We start from the raw sequence: 21,024 nt of genomic DNA, 5'->3' as shown, positions 1-21,024 counted from the left end.
AAATATCGGGAATTCCGTTTCAGATAGGTATTTCCGCGATTCCGTCTGTGATTCCACAATCGCGGAAAATCAGTGCCTCTACAGCTGTGTATATAGTCTTTGTTAAAGAGGCCTGGGCCAATATTTTAAAAGCATGTGTGCTGTAGTGACATCACAACCTACAATGGTTTTACGATTTTGTAGCGCTAAGATAGCTTCGAAATTTAGGGGCCTGGATATCTACATGGGGGTAAGATTTTTATGGGAAAACCCAGTGCAAGGACACCACACACAATTTAAATGTTCCTATACGTAGCACAGGTTACATCTAGAACATGGTTCATACAGCCACTCACCACTAAAATTCAAGGCCTTTTCAAGGATTTTTCAAGTCAGCAAAAACCTTTTTCAAGGCTCCTTACATATGCGACTAGTGCACTTTCGCCCATTTTAGATAAATCCAACATTTTCTTGCAACATGAACACACCGCCTTTCTATTGTCCACTTTGCATTCTCTAACCCAGTCATATTCGGATAACCACTAGCGGTTAAAAACAGTTTTCCCCATTTTTACAAGTAGTACCTATTTTTGAAACAGGAAAACTGGCTTCTGTTGCCGCCATTTGCATACATGCTTTCGGCATGTTACGGCACGGAAATTAACGACTGTCAAAGGGAAATAACTCTTTATTTCATACCGTGCAAAACAATTTCGTCATCGATTTTAAAGTAATTTTTCATAGCTAACAACTGTTTATTTGTGGATTATTATTTTTAAATATATAAATAATATTAATAATAAGTTTATTAAAATATATAATTCACTACATACGATTATCTACCAAATTCAAGGGCTTTTCAAGGCCAAACTACAATATTCAAGGCCTTTTCAAGGCAATTTTCAGTTTCATGACCTTTTCAAGACTGCACCTCAAATTCAAAGCCTTTTCAAGCCTGTGCGAAATAGAAATAATGATAATAATAATGATGTTCTTACCCATTGGTGTAAAGGCATAACCCATTCCTGGGCCCATTGGAGGCATACCCATTGGATGACGAGGTGGAAAAGACATTATGGTGAATTAAAATGAAAATCTGAAATAAAAACAGAGATATATATCAAACAATAAATCAGTGTTCTTGCTGCTCCAGGCTGCAGTCTGCCCTGCAATTACTGCCCTCCTTTCACGTTTTGTTGCCCTCCTTTATTTTTCTGCACCCATCTCTGCTATTTCCAAATTCACTTATTTCCACCAGAAATATTTTTTCCATAGGAGAAGCCACGGTGACGTCACATGTTTTGATCATGTGGTACCGCATGAGCGCTGGTAGGCAAGAAACCAGTTGATAATACTGGCATTAGTAGTAATGAACAATTGAATGTTTTTCCGTCAATTAAATCAGTGTAGACTAGTTTTGATGAATGGTATTTTGTCATGGTAATTTCATACGTTGTTGTTAGATGCACAAGTCACTGTAGTAAGGATTATGAAATTAGTTACATCAAATACAGTGGAAGCGAAACGTTGAACAATTAAAGCTGACAACAATCAACTTTGCCCATCCCCCAACGGAGATCGTCATTTTATACAAGGTTTGTTGTATGCTATTCATTCGTAATACTAATACACGTCAGTATTTATTGAAATGAAAAATTGAAAAGATAATAAAATAAAATAATAATTAAAGCCCCCACCAAACTGACATGGAAACAAAGATACCCTGTGAACAGTAGGCCTACCCAGTCAATCGACAAACGTTTTATGTAACTTTTTGTTTGTATTGACAGATCCATTATAGTGGGTAAAACAAAAATCTGAATATATTTTATATTGTATTATGCCATAAAATATGTAGGTGGCTGGAGTATTTATATTTTTAATTAAATAACAGGGAGCTCTGTGTGTGTGTGTGTGTGTGTGTGTGTGCAATCAAGCATATATATATTGTTTCATATGAAAATGGTTCTGAAATATTTCCATTTATTAATTATATTATATGTTAATTATAATGTTTTACTTTTTTTTTATTGAAGAAGTGATCCACAGGTGTATTTGTAATGTGTAAGTTGATTTTTTAATAATAAAATAAAAGGTATAAACATTTCAGGGTGGGATATCAGATGTATTAAATCATTTGTTTGGGATTAAAAATAAATAAATAATAATAATAATAAAACTGGATATTGATCCACAAGTTGGTGATATCCACCATATTTTATTAAAAACATAAATTATGTTACATGCATTTATTATATAAGTTATCTGAATTTGTTTGCAGCAAATAAAGAAAGAAAAGGGGAGCTGATTGTATTTATAAGTATTATTGTCATCAGTGACAGATGTCAATATGTCTTCACAAATACATTTATGTGTATTCAAATATTTCAATAATATTCAATATATATGTCCTTGACCAACATCTTGGGCTTACATGATACAGTCAAAAAATGCTATAGTTACTAGTACTAATATGTACACAATATAAAACTTTCATACTTATATATCATAGAAATTTACAAATTTTCATATTTTTTTCTAGGTATCAGTGATCCCTGTTTATGGACAAAAAGAGAACCAGCAACTCTTGGATGAAAAATGGGCCTTTCACGATGAATTAAGGGTGTTTAAGTTTTAGGGTGAATTAAGGGATGCTAAGGAGAACACTGGTATCAGATTCAGCGATTCTTTTCTACGGTATCTCATGTTTCTGTGCATAAGAAGGATACCAGAACTTTTTTCACTGACTTTCCAAACTACCATATGCAATATTATTGGGGCTATTCAGTATGTGATGATGACATTGATAACACTTGGATTTAATCTTTTTTTTACCAGGATCTCTATTTTCTAATAAAAACAGACTTTACAAAATCAATAAAATTATATCCAGAAACAATAGACAACACATATGTATTATTTTCTTTTTTTATTATAATTACAAACCAATGATCAAATGATATTTGCATTGTGTTAATGTGTGTCTTAAATTAAAACATTGTATTGTTACCATTTACAGTAATTTGTTGTTTTAACTGGTTTATTAATCAGGTTGAAAGTGATAGCCTTTGAAACTGTGCCTCTTGTCAAAGGTAACTGACACTGTTTGGGATTTGAAAGGAAGGAATCTTTTATTTAACAATGCACTCAAGTCATTTTAATTATGGATATATGGAGTCGGACATGTTTAGGGATCACACAGATAATATTAGGGAGGAAACCTGCTGCTGTCACACAATGGATTACTCTTTCCGATTAACAATAAGGGATCTTTTATATGCATCAGCCCACAGACAGGATATGCCCCTGCGTGTGCTGTAACCTCACTGTGGTGCAGGGGTGTAACATTCTCTTTGAGAATGGCCAATACAGCACAAAATTTAAGTTTTTAGTAAAATTCAGTATCCGTAAAATTCTGTGATATTTGTGTTTTTGCACAGTTCTTTACACTGTTTTTGTTTAAGTCTTGAATTTTTATATTGATGTTGATCATCACTTTATTTATTTGCATTACCATAGTTCGACACCCAATAGCCGATGTATTTTTCGTGCTGGGGTGTCGTTAAACATTCATTCATTCATTCATTCATTACAGACAGGATAATAAATAGTGTAGCCTTTGTTACACCAGTTGTAGAGCACTGGCTGGAATGAGAAATAGCCCTATAGGACCACGAACAGGAATCAATCCTAGATCGACTGCGTATTAAACTAGGTCCTGGCCTGCATGGGATTAGGCGATTAAAATATTAATGGCAATTTTTGTATATATATATATATATAAAATAATGCTACAAAATTTTCTGAAGATGGAACCGCAAAGATGTGGGACCAAGTAAATTTGAGATGTATCCTGTTTAAAAGGCTAAGTTCTGTACTAATATTTAAAAAGGGATGCTCTAGCTAGAGGGAGCAATGTATGTGTGGTCATGGAACATGTATGGAAACTAAATTTAGGTTCCTCCATTTTAATACAATGTGTTAATATGTATCCGATATCAGCAAGTTTAAGGAATAAAAAAGGACTTGATAAAATTAATAGTTTTAAAGTTTTTGTAAAGTTTTCTAATAAGATACTTGCTTAAATTTATTATTGATGAAAAGCCTTACAAATGAACCAGTAGACTAGTCATGTGTTATATATATAACTACTGTCTATATATTGTCTATATATATATATATATATATATATATATATATATATATATATATATATATATATATATATATATACACACACATATATATATACACATATATATATATACACATATATATATATACACACACATATATATATATACACACATATATATATATATATATATATATATATATATATATATACACATATATATATACACATACATACATACATATATACATAAATACATACATATATATATACACATACACACATATATATGGGTTGTTTAAAGAAATAATTTCCTTTAACAAAGTGTAGGCCAATTATTTCTTTTAAACAGTTTTAAATAAAAAATATAGGCCTACTTGTTTTATTTTATTATTTTTATTTGTGTGTGCGCGCGCTCATTTGTAATGCTTCGCTTTAAAAAGATATGGACTAAAAATATTTATTCAGGTGAAAAGAAAAAGAAAAAAAAGGAAGTTTGCTATAGTTTTGAACTCGGTCAATCGTCAAATTTTATGGGTGGAAAGAGTACATGTATCTCCTCCATACAGGAGCTATGTAGAATAGCGTTCCTGTGCTACAAGCGGCATTTTAAGCACGTTTTGGCCATTCTTTGCTATTCACGCTACGCTAGTTCGCTTTGTTAATATTATTATGGCCATTACGATAGACTTCTGTCTACCAGATGCGCGCGCATGCTTATACGTGACATGGCTTCTCCTATTCACATTCACTTTTATTATGAAACATGTAGAATAGTATTTCCGTAAATATTGTACTAGTGTTTCTATCATTAGGTGAACGCAGTTTGGGAAGGAAAGAAGGAAGGAAATGTTTTATTTAACGACACACTCAACACATTTTATTTACGGTTATATGGCGTCAGACATGGTAACATGGTTAAAGACCACAAAGATATTGAGAGAGATAACCCGATGTTGCCACTTCATGGGCTACTCTTTTCAATTAGCAGCTAAGCATCTTTTATGTGCACCATCCCACAGACAGGGTAGTACATACCAGTCTTTGATATACCAGTCTTTGATATACCAGTCGTGGTGCACTGGCTGGAACCAGAAATAGCCCAATGGGGCCACCAACGGGAATAGATCCCAGACAGACTGCTTTACCATTGCAGTTTGGGACATCGATGGTAAATAGCATTATTTTTGGTCCCACTCTAATATCAAAATGGCCACAAAGACTCTTAATGGCAGAACTAGTTCCTACATGACATCCTATATAAATATAGAAACTAAAATGATAAAACAATAGGAATGGCTATCCCGACTCCTGTCCATCGACTCCATCATCCATGTTTGTGCAACCAGATATTGCAAACATAAAATAAATACAAACAAAATTAACACAACACATTTCTAAGAGTAAGATTTGACAACTTGAACATCCATCATAACAAGTAAATAAACAATATAAGCAACAAACCTAATAAATATACGAAATTTTCACATTAAAAGCGAAAAAAATGCTGAAAGAAATAACATTTAACCCACTTTTGTTTCAACTTGTTGTTTTCATATATGTGTGCCACACGTCTTTCAATGCTCCACCTGCTCAGCAAAATGAAGAACCGCAAAGTGACCAACCTCGCACTAACTACGATAATGTCAATGATGATTGAAAACAAAACAACAAAAAACACAACAAAACAAAACAAAACTCTCCCCCCCAAAAACACAACAAAAAAAACACACAAAAAAACCCAAACACAAACACAAACACAAAAAAAAAAAAAAAAACATGGGCGGGACTTGTGTATCACGAGCTCACGAGCAAAATGAATTGGCCTGAACACTTTTCACCGTATATTTTTAAAATTCTACCCACTATATTAGTTGTAATCCATGTAAAAATGCATGGCGATTCGTTTGCAACCCTATATTGCTGTTTGACAGTAATGCTAATATAAATAAAGGTTGTTATCCAGATTCGGGCACTTTTGTTTAATTCTGGAAAGAAGTCAGCCTGCCCCCCACCCCTACAAAAATGGAAGCCCGTACGCCTATGTTGTTGTTATTATTATTATTATTATTATTATTAGTAGTAGTAGTAGTAGTAGTAGTAGTAGTAGTAGTAGTAGTAGTAGTAGCAGTAGTAGCTAGTAGCTAGTAGCTAGTAGTAGTATTAGTAGTAGTAGTAGTAGTTATTATTATTATTATTAGTAGTAGTAGTAGCTAGTAGCTAGTAGCTAGTAGCTAGTAGCTAGTAGCTAGTAGTAGTAGTAGTTGTTGTTGTTGGTAGTGGTGGTGGTAGTGGTGGTGGTAGTGGTAGTAGTACTTTAGTATTATTATTAGTAGTAGGATCATATTATTAGTAGTAGTAGTATTAGTAGAAGACCCATATTAGTTTTAGTATTAATATAGTATTAGTATAAATTATGAACCTACGAAAAGATCGAGGGGCCTAGGAACAATTTATGGTGCACCGAATCGACAACCCAGTTTTATCCCGTTCCAAACTGAATGGCATACCAAACGATATGGTATGTATATATACATTGACGTAGGGAGCGGGGAAGGGGGCAAGGGGTCATGTGCCCCCCCCCACTCTTCAGATAGTTAATAGCGTAAAAGTGTGTAAATATAAAAGTGTGCCCCCCCCCCCTCCCACTTTTTGGCACCTTCCTACGCCACTGATATATATGTTCTGAAAAATGCATACTAGATTATTTGATGTTTTAGTAGAAATAGCATATGTAACAAAATAACAAAAAAAAGTTTACCCCCCCCCCACAAAAAAAAAGAAAAAAAGAAAAAAAGAAGCTTGAAATTCCAAGACAAAATAATGTTTACGAAACTCACAGATTCGAGTTCCCCACATTTCAATCTATGGACAGCTATGCAAAATGCTATTGCATATCAACTGCCCTGCAACCCACCGTATAACAATAGCACAGCTCTGTTGGGACATGGATACAACAAGAACTAGTTTAAATCAAATGATATGTGGCATGTCAATGTATCACTTAAAACCATAAATTGTTTTATTTTGTTTACTACATGTATCTAGTCGATCATTACTTTTATTATTAGCTTTATTATTTGTGTGTCACCAAACTATGTTTATATGTATTGTGTATATACACATAATATGTAAGCACAGAAATAAAGCATAGTGTATTATATTACATTACATTACATTACATTACATTACATTACATTACATTACATTACATTACATTACATTACATTACATTACATTACATTATATTATATTGAATTCAAGAGAATGCGTTTTTGCCTTTCATATAAAATGCTTTCACAGAAGCAAACGTTTTTTTTCGAAATGATATCCACAATTATACAAGGAATCGGTGCCAAGGCCAACTCGATATAAATATGTTTTTAAATCATTACATCCATGTCTTGGTATGTAATACATCTTCTATAGCCAAATGAATAATATGGTACAACGCATAGACAGCGGGTTTTATTGGGGTTTTTAAATGAAGATATGTTTTGACAATTTCAGCTCATAGGTTGTTCCAAAGCTTTATTGTCGAATGGATAAATAACGATTGAAGTAAATTAGTTCTAGCAGAGGATAAAGAAGTATCATTGCAATTTTTCAGTAAGTATGGAACTATTTCTCAACTGTGTGTGATAACCTACAGTGTAAAAAACATAAAACCAGGAGGCATACATTTAATTATTTACGTCTCAAGTAAGTGTTGCTAATCCAGTTTTGTAGTACAACGACTTTCTAGATGCAAATTTAGGTAAACCACTGATTAATCTAGCGGCTTATAAAATTTGTACTTTTTCAATATTTCCATCCCACACTTCCGATGCATATTCTAGATTACCAAGTAGGTATTTTGGGTTAACCTGAACATTAGTACCAGAGACATTGTTTATTACGATGTCTGAAAAGGCGATGTTATCATGTACCAGCATTCATAAAAAGATCAACAGTTTTACTGCCCTCTTACTTAGTTTGTCCGATCTTTGTACTACGGATCTGCCAATGTCATAGATCAAATCAAATAATTTATTTATATATGAATCATATAAACATGGCATGGTATACATTGGACAACATACATAATTAGAATATAAAATGGTAAGATCAGACACATAGTAATAATAATGATGACAATGAGTATATACGTGTAATAGTTATACGACATGTACACGTAAATGTGTGCAGTGTCACTGAGTGAGTATACGTGTTTATTCAAGTTGGTGTTGTAGTAGAGGGTCTGGTAAGTTCATTTTGCCTATGGTTGAACATTTCATAACAGAATTGTCCAACAGTTAGAGTTACTTGTTCTGGGCCGTCAAGAAGGAAAACACATTTTTCCAGTTCAGACAGAAATGTGAACTCAGAACATATAGAGGAGTTTATATTACAAGGAATAAAAGGAGAGAAGCGGAAGCACGTGACTTGCTTATCGACTTTTTATTTCCTGGTCAAAAAGTTGAAAAGAAATTCATTTAGTTAATGTTCATATCGCATTTGTATCAAATATTAATTTCTTTCTTTACAAAAACGTTATGTTGTTGATGCTGATAAGTTCTATATTATGATATAAGTATAGTGTATGATAAAGGTTTATTTTAAAAATCTCTACCCGTTTTAATTTAATCCGTTAAATGGTTCAACTTAATGAGTCATTACAAATTGTCAATTGCATGAATCTGTCTATATGAGCAATCCAGAAGTTAAAGTCACAGAACCAACAGAAAGAACCACTCTAATGAGTCGATCTGTAGAGCAACCAAATGGTGTACCATCTGATAATGATCCCAATACATTGCCTTCCTACCAGAGTGGTGGGGAAGTTCAGGTAAACATTGTGTACATTTATTATTATAGTTAGGCTTGCAGTTACTGTGGGCTCGCAGACTCTGTGGGCTTGGCTATTTTGGGAATAAACATTTGGAAGGACTATCTAGCGTTTGTTGACACATGCAAATAGACAGATGGAAGTATGTTTTTAACTAATGTGAACAAATTGGTGTGAAATGTTCTGTTCTCTTGTAAGTTAAAAAACAAATATAAATCATGCGCCATTTTCACACACCTTGAAATAGTAATTGATCACCTGCCCTCTTGCAAAAGTGTTTATTATTTCCTTCCAATTCACTCTCCGACTTTCTACATGTTCCAGACTTGTCATCTGCTATTTGGGTTTATCGGCTGACCAACAAAAAATGTAATGATGCTTGTATGGAGGCACATAAAGACCACATAATATTAACATAAATCTGTAACATCACACATTGTTGGTTGACTGAATCACTTAAGAGAATGAGAGCGAGTATAAAAGTACTTGTTACTTCAAACAGTATTTTTTTAAATTATAAACTGAACACACATAAATAATAAAGGGTACTGATGATAATATTTAAAAAATAAATAAATAAAATTAAAATAAATAAAGCACTGAAAAGATGATAATTGGAAAGAACACAAAAACTTACCTTCATGACCCCAGTCTGGACCATCCACCTCATTCAAAGCAATTTCACATGATGAAAGTGAAGGGTCTGATTTAGAGGAATCAAAATGCTGTGTAATTTGTAAACAGTTTTCTCTACCAGCACACAGAATGTGTAAATCTTGTGTCAAGTGGGTAAAATGTGATAACGGTGATCACTAGAAATATATTATATTATACCAAGGTTGTAAAGATAGACAGTATGTTGCTGTGCCTTTATTGCTTGCAGAATATACTGAGCAAATTTATAGTGTTACTGTTCTGTATATTGAAGTTTATGATTTGTTCCAATTTAAAATATCTTGCACTCAAGGATTTGTGTTTAGATTATTTGTAATGAGAATTTCTAAGTTATTAGTTTTAGGTACCCTTAACCATGATAACACAACATTAAAAAGACAAATTCTGGTGCTATTCACACCAGGACTTGCTTGATGTTCACTCTCAATAGTAAGGTAACATTTATTAACATTTTGTCCATAACGGGTCTCCATGCTTAACAATCATAACACCTGCAGTAATTGAGAGTTCCTTCCCTTTGTGTATGTATGTCACTGCATCAAAACTGGTACATGTTTCCTACTGGAAATGAATAACTTAGGTGGGAATTTTTTAGTTCATTATATGCATGAAAGCATGAATAACAAAACGGCAACAAAAATCGTTAGGTTAGACAAATTTATGTTTGCATTCAGAATCCCATTTTCCAATAAGCCCCTCGGTAATAGGGCGTGCTATGCTAATCCAATCTCAGATCAGTGTTACATATCACATTCACTTTTATTATGAGTCATTACATTGAAATGGGTGAACACTATGTGCCTGTTTTGACTGAATTGCTATTCGGAATTGAATGTTTTTGTTTATTTTTTCATAAAATTCAAGTCAACTATATTGGAGTAATACATTATAGTATAACTATTTTCCTTATTTTGTCACGTTGACGATGCCAAAATGCGATATATAAACTTGCTAGTGTTCTTGATGACATGACAATACATTTCAAACATACTTTATTTATTTTTTCTCCAAAATTGAGAACATCCGTCTTGTTTGCTGTCACATTCATTCTTGGAGATGCCAGAAGAAGAAAAATAAGAGCTTTACTTCACTTTTTTTCTTCTTTTTTTAATGCACTACATTGCATTGTTTAAAAAAGATTATTTGCATAGTTTTTGTTTTTATTTTTGAGAATTGTGTATTAAAATAAGAACTATTACCATTATTTTCAGGTTGTAAGTCGAGCCTCAAGAAGGAATAATGCCAGCAGGTCTGCCAACCGAGGCGCACATGGTCAAGATGACGAGCAGTCTGAGTCTGAGGACGATGATGACACCTTGCTGTATGGAGCAAAACACGTCATCATGCTGTTCGTTCCAGTCACACTGTGCATGATGGTCGTGGTGGCAACAATTAGCTCGGTTACCTTTTATTCAGAGCAGACAACGTACTTGTAAGTGAGCCTGGCAATAACATGAACACGCTTCATATGGGTCATAGTACTCATACGGCCCTAATCTAGAATTGAAAATATAGGAGAACTGACTTCTCTCTTTCCAGGAGAAAGGGTAGAATTTTGATAAAGATAGGCAAAAAGAACATTCATCAATACATGTTCTAAAAGTACTGAATTACACACTCAGTTCCAATCATAACATTTCATTATCAAATACTACTACTACTTCTGGTAATATAATTTAAGCAAACCATTTGAATATTTTTTATTAAAACCATGATAGAATTAAATTATAAAATAATTTTGGTGTTTACAATCTCATTGTTACGCTAAAATACAAGTAATAATTAGTCAAGAACCAATCGATGCTTAGCTGGGCACTGCAAACGGCACAATATGCATTGACGTACAGTCTCGTGCCAACATAAAACAACGGACTGACACAGTGTTGAGTGAGCTTTAATACTAAACATATTGGTGTCTTAATGTCTGTTATATGATTTTGCTTTTGAAATTGGATTAGGTCTAAAGTATTAGTGACATCGACTTCTCACTATTGCTAATATTAGTAATAACTGTGATTTGAGCCGACTTTTGGCACAAAAAAAGGCACCATTTCACTGGCTAGATTAGGGCGTCGATCCCCGTCATTGGGCTATTTCTCGTTCCAGCCAGTGCTCCACAACTGGTGTGAAAAAAGGCTGTGATATATGCTATCCTGTTTGTGGGATGGTGCATATAAAAGATCCCTTGCTGTTAATCGGAAAGAGTAGCCCATGAAGTGTGGACAGCGGGTTTCCTCTTGTGATGAAATTGTTAGCTGTTACATAAACGTTATTGATGACTTGACATGCACATGGGTTCGATTTCTTGTTATTTGTATAATATTTATTTTAAAACATGTTGGACATTATTATTTAATAAAAATTGACGATTTGTAAAGGATATATTCGCCAAAAATAACTGATAATACAGACTTTGAAGTAGGCGATGGATGGGATTACTAGTCGTCGATTGAAAGTGAAAATAAACTTTGTGAAAGCATCATAAACAATGATGTAATGGAGCATGCTTGTAGGCTTTAAAAAATATATTTTAGAAATATTAATTAAGTTCTTCTGTAAATTTTATTTTGGTAATTAGACTCGCTAAGATGTCCTCTAAACTATGACACACATCAAAAGAGTGTTACATTAGTTGTTTTCGTATAATTTGAGGTTGAAAAATGTAGGTTTGCAATTACATATTTAATGTTGGAAACTTGGGTCAGTAATGATGTTTCCTGGCTGTAAAGTTGGGTGGATAAGAGTTAAAACATTGTAATACTATTACAATAAATTGATGATTGCAGAAAGGTTTTTGAAAATCTTTTAAATGGTGAAGGGAAAAAGCCTCTAAAAAGTCTAGAATTTGGTTGGTATAATATTAAAGTGTATTATTCAATACAGATCGTTAACATAAGACTTTGTTAAGGGCTCTATATTAATGCTTGTCCACATGGCAGGGAATAGTGCTTTTAGCAAACTGGGTATATATAAGATAAAGTCAATTGTTCTAACTGCTTGTCTGAACTGAGTAGTAAACTGAAAAGCCATTCAGATGTTGACCCTTTCAGAAAAAATATTAAAGGGACATTCCCGAGTTTGCTGCAATGTTTTAAGATGTTATCGACTAATAAAATATTTCTACGATTAAACTTACATATTAAATATATTTTCTTGTTTTGTATATTAGTGGCTGTATATTAAACGTATTTCTGATCGTTCTAATATTTGTACTAGGTAAATTTTAATTTTATTTCCTAAAACATATTTTTTCGTACGTACAAAATTATTTGAAGACAAAATCCAATTTGGGCTTCTTACAAATATTAAGATGACCAGAAACACATTGAATATACAGACACTGATATTCTAAACAAGAAAATATATTTAATGTGTAAATTTAATCGTAGAAATATTTTATTGGTCGAAAACATCTTACAATGTAGCAAACACGGGAATGTCCCTTTAATGTGGGTCAAGCACATTTCAAACAGAACAAATAAAAAATGGAGAAGCACTTACGCTATAGGACAAGTGGATGTCGCAACTTAATATAGAGCACTGTTTGTGTATGACTAAAACAAATTGTTGTTTCAGAATTTACACCCCATTCCATGACAAAACAGAAGATACTGGGACCAAACTTTGGCAGTCATTTGCAAATGCGTTCATCCTGCTTGGTGTGGTAGCCTTCATGACCATTGTGCTACTGCTTCTGTATAAATACCGCTGCTATAAGGTATTCAGTTCTTATAACCTTATTCATTATCAGGCTTTAATTTTTGGAATACTGGGTATAACTTGACACTACTGGAACAGATTTGTTTAACCTAAAACCTTACAATAATGTTTTATTGGTATATGTAAAATACATGTGTGTGTATATATATATATATATATATCTATATATATACTACTCAAAAGAATTTAAGGGTCACAAATTTATAACCAAATAAGTTTCAGAGTGTATTAGATTGATGATGTAAACTACACCAATTTTTTTATTTATTGTTCCATATTTACAAAAAAACACAAATAAACGTCACTGTATACAAGAAAGTCACATGACATGCTGTCAAAGTTGAAGGTTGTCAAACATGGATTTTACACATTAGAACATTCGTTTAATAGTGTGTGAATCCACCCCTGGCGCGAATACACTCGACACATCGTTGCCTCATGCTGTTGATCAGACGTCTGAAGAACTCTTGGGGAATGGCCTGCCACTCTGCCATAAGAAGTTGACCCAGATCATGAAGGTTGGCCAGAGGGGCATGGTTATCCCGAACTCACCTGCCTAATTCGTCCCAGGCGTGCTCTATTGGGGCCAAGTCAGGCGAATATGCTGGCCAATCCATCCTGGCGATACCTTGTTGTCTGAGAAAGTCCGTTACCACCCTGGCGCGGTGGGGTCTGGCATTGTCATCCTGCAGAACTTTCCCGCTGCCAATCTGCTAAAGGCCTGGGAGAACCAACGGCCGGATAATCTCATTCAGATAGCGGATTCCATTCAGATTGCCATCCACCACATAGAGGGGGGTCCTGTGGTGGATAGAGATGCCGCCCCACACCATGACGCTGCCACCACCGAACCGGTGATGTTGTCTAACGTTAACGTCAGCGAAGCGCTTCCCAGGACGTCTGTAGACACGAACCCGACCGTCGTTGAACTGGAGACTAAACCTGGACTCATCAGAGAACATCACTCGACCCCACTGAACATGTTGCCACCGCAGATGAAGTGTGCACCAGTGACGTCTGGCCGTTCTGTGACGTGGTAGGAGTGGTGGTCGAACAGCCTGGCGACGGCAGCGTAGATTATTGGCTCTCAGACGATTGCGTATGGTTTGATCAGACACTCGAGTTCCAGTCGCAGTCCGCAGATTGTCACGTAATCGGCGTGCAGTGGTTGTGCGTTGACGTAGAGCCATATTGGTGATGTAGCGGTCCTCTCTATTTGTAGTGCTTCGGGGTCTTCCCGAACGTGGACGATTTCGAACAGAATTCGTTGCTTGGTACCGTTGCCACAGTCGGCCAACGACACTCTGACTGACACCAAGTCTCAGAGCAACATTTCTTTGCGTATTGCCATCCTAAAGCCAAGCAATAGCCCTTCCTCGATCTTCGATAGTCAGTTGACATCGTACCATTGTCGAATTTGGAGTGTGCACCGTACATGAATGCAAGCTCCAATTATACGGAAATTCAGCATTGGGAACATGGAATACACATGCAAAGCGTGCAAATGAAGCGCTTTGTGAAAAAGCAAGTTATGGGCACTTGGCACTTAGCAGACCTTTCGCTTTCGCCCTAATTTACGTGCAAATGTAAGCATGTTTTCGCCATTAGAACTAGTCGACAGTGTCAATGACAGTGGATTTTAATTCATTTATGGGTTGCTTAGACCTACTTTCGTCAAAATGGAACAATACCATGCGTGACATTATGGTCTAGCTAATATAATTGACATTCAGAAAATAATGTCGAAAATATCGTCTGACCCTTAAATTCTTTTGAGTAGTATATATATATATATATTATATATATATATATATAATAAAAATGTTTATTTATGTGAACACTCAATCATACATGTATATACCAGAAGTTGCCTAGAAAAGTGATCATCAACTAAGGCTAATTAATTGGTATTATAATGAAAGTTCATTCATCTGACAATGACAGTATTGCTGTATATACTTGAAAAACAAACAACAGCAAAAGAAACGGTGTAGCAATTGGTATAGAATAACTATTGTGATTTATGGCTTATCCATGGTTCGCACGGTCTTGAAAAGTGCTTGAATTTAGGAGTTTGAAATGAAAAGTGCTTATTTCTTGAAAAGTGCTTGAATTTCATGTTGGTGCCACTAGCGCGTCATTTTAACCAAAAATTACGGAACAATCTCAAAAGAAATTTAGCATTTTTACTTCTGTGTTCGCACTTTCATTCCAGCACTCGCGACCCGAATGTACTCTGCCCATTCCGGGACAAATGCTATGTTCCGAATGCCTCAGCCGAGATTTACCAATTATTGACGAGCGTAATAGCCTCGTTTTGAGAACTGCAAACAATAGTCAGACGAGACAACACGGAATCACTTAGATTTTGAAATTTTTGCAAGCACATGTTCAAATTTAAACATGCCTAGTGGAAAGTGTGTTTTTAACAAAACGTGGTGTCGAAAATATGCGTGGATCAAAGAGAATAAGGACGTGTCAAAGGCTGTGTGTTTGTGTTGTTGCAAGAATATGAACATTGGCGCCATGGGCGAGAGCGCACTCAAATCGCAAATCTAGAGTAAAGACTTCACTGATTATGCTGACATTACTGGAGGTTGACAATATACATCAGATTAACATGATTAAGCCTAAACTACTGGAAAACTTTAAATTCTTGCCAACTAGACGACATTATCAGCAAATGGTAAATACTGTCTATATAAACATACATTTTCTATTAAAAAACATTGTTCGAAAAGGCTGGTTAAGGTTTGTATTTATGGTCCTTGAAACCTAAGGTAGGTCCTTGAAAAGTCCTTGAAAGGTGCTTGAATTTTATGGGTCCTTACCTGTATGAACCATGTTATCTGTAATTCATTCTGCCTAAATGATTCACCCAAAGTTCATAATAACCATCTGCACAAGGGCAGCAAAGTTAATGTGGTTCATTTAGAATCTATGTACTTCCCATAACCGAGTGATACAAAGCAAAGGATGCATTATAGGTGCTGTTTTATATTTTCTAGATTAGGTGTTAGAGCTGATATAGCTTGATGCACTGACTTAAAACCAACAATCTGATTCAACAAAAGACTTCTATTTAAGCATGGATGTATTTGACCCATTAATGTATAATAAAAGGCTTTTGGGATTTTAGTTGTGATTCGGGTGTAGCAATATATTCTATCGCTACACATTTGAGCTGACAAGATTCTAGTGTTTATCATTAGCATTATTTTGTCATCACAGTTCCATTGATATCAGTATCGGCTCTGACCATATATTAAAATATTTATTTTAGGTTATTCATGGCTGGTTGATTGTGTCATCTCTCATGCTGCTGTTTCTGTTTTCTTATATATATCTTGGGTAAGTAAATATATTTTATTGGCATTATCAGTGAATGAAAAATGCAATTCCAAATAATTGTAAGCTTCAGATTGAAATAAATAGGACTTTTTAAACGCTGTTTAAATTTGAAATCTAAATTTAATATATTCTACATGTATGTTACATAAAGAATTACATAATTTTGTTTCTTGGTTTAGTTTTCTTATCATAATGATTTTAAAGCATGTTGTATATTATGTGTAAGATTACAAATACATTTACCCCCCCCCCCCCCCCCCCCCCCCCCCCCCCCCCCCCACCCCCCCCCCCCCCCCCCCCCCCCCCCCCCCCCCCCCCCCCCCCCCCCCCCCCCCCCCCCCCCCCCCCCCCCCCCCCCCCCCCCCCCCCCCCCCCCCCCCCCCCCCCCCCCCCCCCCCCCCCCCCCCCCCCCCCCCCCCCCCCACCCCCCCCCCCCCCCCCCCCCCCCCACCCCCCCCCCCCCCCCCCCCCCCCCCCCCCCCCCCCCCCCACCCCCCCCCCCCCCCCCCCCCCCCCCCCCCCCCCCCCCCCCCCCCCCCCCCCCCCCCCCCCCCCCCCCACCCCCCCCCCCACACCCCCCCCCCCCCCCCCCACCACCCCCCCACCCCACCCCCCCCCCCCCCACCCACCCCCCCCACACCCCCCCCCCCCCCCCCACCCCCCCACCCCCCCACCCCCCCCCCCCCACCCACCCCCCCCCCCCCCCCCCCCGTTCCCCTATTTGACCGGAAATAAGCCCAGGGGGCCAAGACAACTCATTGTGAGCTTAGCATGAGGCTTATTCCCAGACAAGGGTCCAGTTTTGTTAAAACAAAACCCCCAACACAAATAAAAAAAACCCAAACAAATATAATACAAATAATAATAATTAAATGAACCAGGTAGAAAACAAAAAACGTTCAGTACCAGATCTATTAATTACAGTGCTATTAATGTTATTAATAAATAATAATAATGATTATTACTTTTTTTTTTTTTTTTACTAGTATTTAATTATCAGAAACACACCTTCTATGTTACAATTACTTACCAGTGCTGTTTATTTACATCCAAAATTTAATGCTGAGAAGACAACAACAGCAATAAACAACAAATCAGCATTATCGTATTCACGATTTGTTTCTGACACAGACAGACAGCTCTTACACTAGCTATACTTGTCAGTCTAGGTCTTTGCAACTGATAGCCAATCAGAATACGGTATTTGTCTAATTAGCAAAAGTAGCCCCAGTGTTGTTATACACCCGTCTATGATGGTATGGAGTTGTCCGAACCATATCTTGCATACAAGACCATCAAACCTCACATAACAGTAAATCCTTGTCCGGACCATATAACCTCGCATGTAGGAACAACTTGGAATGTCGGTGTGTCGTGTACTATTACTAGCTAACTGTGACCTACTTTTCACAGTCTACTGCACATAACAGTAAATCCTTGTCCAGACCATATCTTGCATACAGATGCATTACAGGACCATCAAACCTCACATGTTGGAACAACTTGGGATGGCGCTGTGTCACATAATATTACTAGGTCTCTGTGACTTACTTTTCATGGTCTACTGCACATAACAGTATATCCTTGTCCGGACCATATCTAGTCCTTGTCCTGACCATATCTTTCGTACAGATGCATAAAGGACCATCAAACCTCACATGTAGGAACAACTTTGGGTGGTGGTGTGTTGCATACCATTACTAGGTCACTGTGACCTACTTTTCATGGTCTACTGCACATAACAGTAAATCTTTGTTCAGATCATATCTTGCATACAGATGCATACTAGTGTTTTCCATCAAACACCTGACGGGCGTATCATGGTGTGTACATTTTCCACAAACATAAATTGGAAACTAATTATATTACTATAATATTATCATGGTAAAAAAAAATTATTACCAGTAAAACATTTAATAGAGTAGTTAATTTCAAGCTTTTGAAAAAGTTCTCTCTGTTCTTGCTTAAATGTTGATTTTGTTTTAATTATATTTTGCTAAAAACATAGAATGACCATCATAGTACCTGTTTATATGTTAAAGGAATAAAATGTTTGTTTCACAACACCTCAGCATGTTTCTAAACTATGGATATTTGTCTAACATGGCAGGGGTTCTAGAATTTGTTTAAAGTTCACTGGCCATTGGGCCAGTGGATTTGAAAATTCACTGGCCATGGTGATAACTTCACTTGCCCTCATTTAACTGTTGATAAAATAAAAAACCCAGTAACAGTCCTTGGCTTTTGAAAAACCATGGCAAGTGAAAAATTGCACACCTCAAAACGCTTAGGCGAGTGAAAAATCGCACCCATCAAAGTGTTACGATGAGTGAAAACTAAGCATTATTAATATATGAAACTAACAGAATGTCGCAAAAATGAACCAATAAACCAATTTTATTCTTGATTCATTAGTGTAGTCTGACCTCTTTTCCCTTTCATGAATAGAGTTATTAAAAAATTTCAGGAGCAGTACTATAGAAATATAATTATAACATACACTGGTGCAGACAATTTGATTTTCTAATTACAATATGTTTTATTCAGATAATTTGATGCACACAATTATAGATACCTTTCAGTGTTAAGATGGTTTGATGAACGTATTGCTGAACATATATAGGAAATTAATAATTAATTTGTCTTGAATTTCATTATGTACAACGAACATTAAACCAATGTTTTCTAATTTATATAGCAAAGATAAGTGTCCATCATATATTAAAAGGTTGCATGGATGCTAACATTGTCGTCACATTTAAAATGTTTCTGGTATTAGGGTCTTTCTATGAGCTACATAAATATTGTAAATAGTGTCAATCAGTATACAACATTATTTTACATGCGCTGTTTGTTAAGTGTAACATTCGTTATTTTTCATATTCACCAGATTGAATTTACATGCGCTGTGCAAGCGCAATCACACTTGTACACCTTAAAAGACAAGGTCTGCAGTAAATTAAAATAATTAACTTTTTAATGTATGTTTTGCATACTGAGATCATGTTTAATCAGTTTGTCAATTTACACAACAGACAGGCTCATTAGGCATGTTTATGGTTTGTTGAAAAAACATGCAAACAAGTTTCATCAGTTTAGAATAAAGAAAGAAATGTTTTATTTAACGACGCTCTCAACACATTTATTTATGGTTATATGGTGTCAGACATATGGTTAAAGGACCACACAGATTTTGAGAGGAAACCCGCTGTCGCCACTTCGTGGGCTACTCTTTCCAATTAGCAGCAAGGGATCTTTTATTTGCGATTCCCACAGGCAGGATAGCACAAACCATGGCCTTTGTTGAACCAGTTATGGATCACTGGTCGGTGCAAGTGGTTTACACCTACCCATTGAGTCTTGCGGAGCACTCACTCAGGGTTTGGAGTTAGTATCTGGATTAAAAATCCCATGCCTCGACTGGGATCCGAACCCAATACCTACCAGCCTGTTGACTGATGGCCTAACCACGACGCCACTGAGGCCGGTCAGAGTTTAGAATAAAGTTACAAAATTAAAATTTTAAATAATTTCTTTCCACTAAAACCACCTAAGTTGTAAAAATAATCCATGTTGCCTATTACAACAATTAACAGCATTAAAAAGAAATGAATATTTTGTCACTTATAAATGAGTATAGTCTCCTATATTTATTTACTTATGAATGGGAACTTTCTCCCCCCCCCCCCCACCGAAAAAAAAGAAAAAGAAACAAGAACCTATTAGCATAAAGTGTACATGTATTACAATTTTAGGCTTACGACCCCTCCACACACACACACACACCAAATTAGTAGTTTTTAATGTAGGTACTTGGTTAAATTGATCTATTTCAGGAATAGAATAGAATAGATGAATAACAACACCCCAGCATGAAAAACACATTGACTACTGGGTGTCAAACTATGGTAAATCCAAAGCATTAAGTGTGATCTATTTTAGGGGTGGGACATTGCCCAGGGGTAAAGTGCTCACTTGATGTGCGGTCGGGCTGGGATTGATCCCCATCGGTGGGCTATCTCTTATTCCAGCCAGTATATCACGACTAGTATATCAAAGGCTGTGTTATGTGCTATCTTGTCTGTGGGATGGTGTATATAAAAGATCCCTTGCTACTAATACAAATATTTAGCAGGTTTCCTCTTTAAGACTATATGTCAGATTATCAAATGTTTGACATCCAATAGCCGATGATTAATAAATTTTATCAATGTGCTCTTGTGGTGTCGTTAAAGGAGAGGACATTTAAGGCATTTGGCCTGGTATGCATATTTAACGATATATAATGCACATTATTGCTTAATATCAACACGTATAATCGTATAGTTAATTAATA

At 35.9% G+C, this 21,024-nt stretch overlaps 2 protein-coding genes across 3 annotated transcripts in view; one reads left to right on the top strand and one right to left on the bottom strand.

Moving 5' to 3' along the window:
* The window catches only part of LOC121371498 (RNA-binding protein 25-like), a 29,953-nt gene extending 24,280 nt beyond the window's left edge, over positions 1-5,673 (bottom strand). Inside the window, exons 1-2 of one of the 2 annotated variants that reach the window (XM_041497430.1) lie at positions 5,647-5,673; positions 978-1,075 (exon numbers count right to left, since the gene is read on the bottom strand). In XM_041497430.1, coding sequence (XP_041353364.1) covers positions 978-1,053 — 76 coding nt within the window. In that variant the 5' untranslated portion in view covers positions 1,054-1,075; positions 5,647-5,673. Of the gene's footprint in view, positions 1-977; positions 1,076-5,578 lie in introns of both variants that reach the window. The other variant, XM_041497429.1, reaches the window with a different exon arrangement.
* Positions 5,674-8,533: 2,860 nt separating this feature from the next.
* LOC121371495 (presenilin-2-like) overlaps positions 8,534-21,024 on the top strand; it is a 28,072-nt gene continuing 15,581 nt past the window's right edge. The window contains exons 1-4 of the mRNA XM_041497425.1: positions 8,534-8,942; positions 10,829-11,049; positions 13,194-13,335; positions 16,621-16,688. Of these exons, the coding sequence (XP_041353359.1) occupies positions 8,802-8,942; positions 10,829-11,049; positions 13,194-13,335; positions 16,621-16,688 (572 nt within the window). The 5' untranslated portion in view covers positions 8,534-8,801. The remainder of the gene's footprint in view (positions 8,943-10,828; positions 11,050-13,193; positions 13,336-16,620; positions 16,689-21,024) is intronic.

Source organism: Gigantopelta aegis, chromosome 4, assembly GCF_016097555.1.
Source record: "Gigantopelta aegis isolate Gae_Host chromosome 4, Gae_host_genome, whole genome shotgun sequence".
NCBI lineage: Eukaryota > Metazoa > Mollusca > Gastropoda > Neomphalida > Peltospiridae > Gigantopelta > Gigantopelta aegis.
Note: the sequence above shows the minus strand (reverse complement) of the source record. Positions and strands in the feature narration are given on the sequence as shown.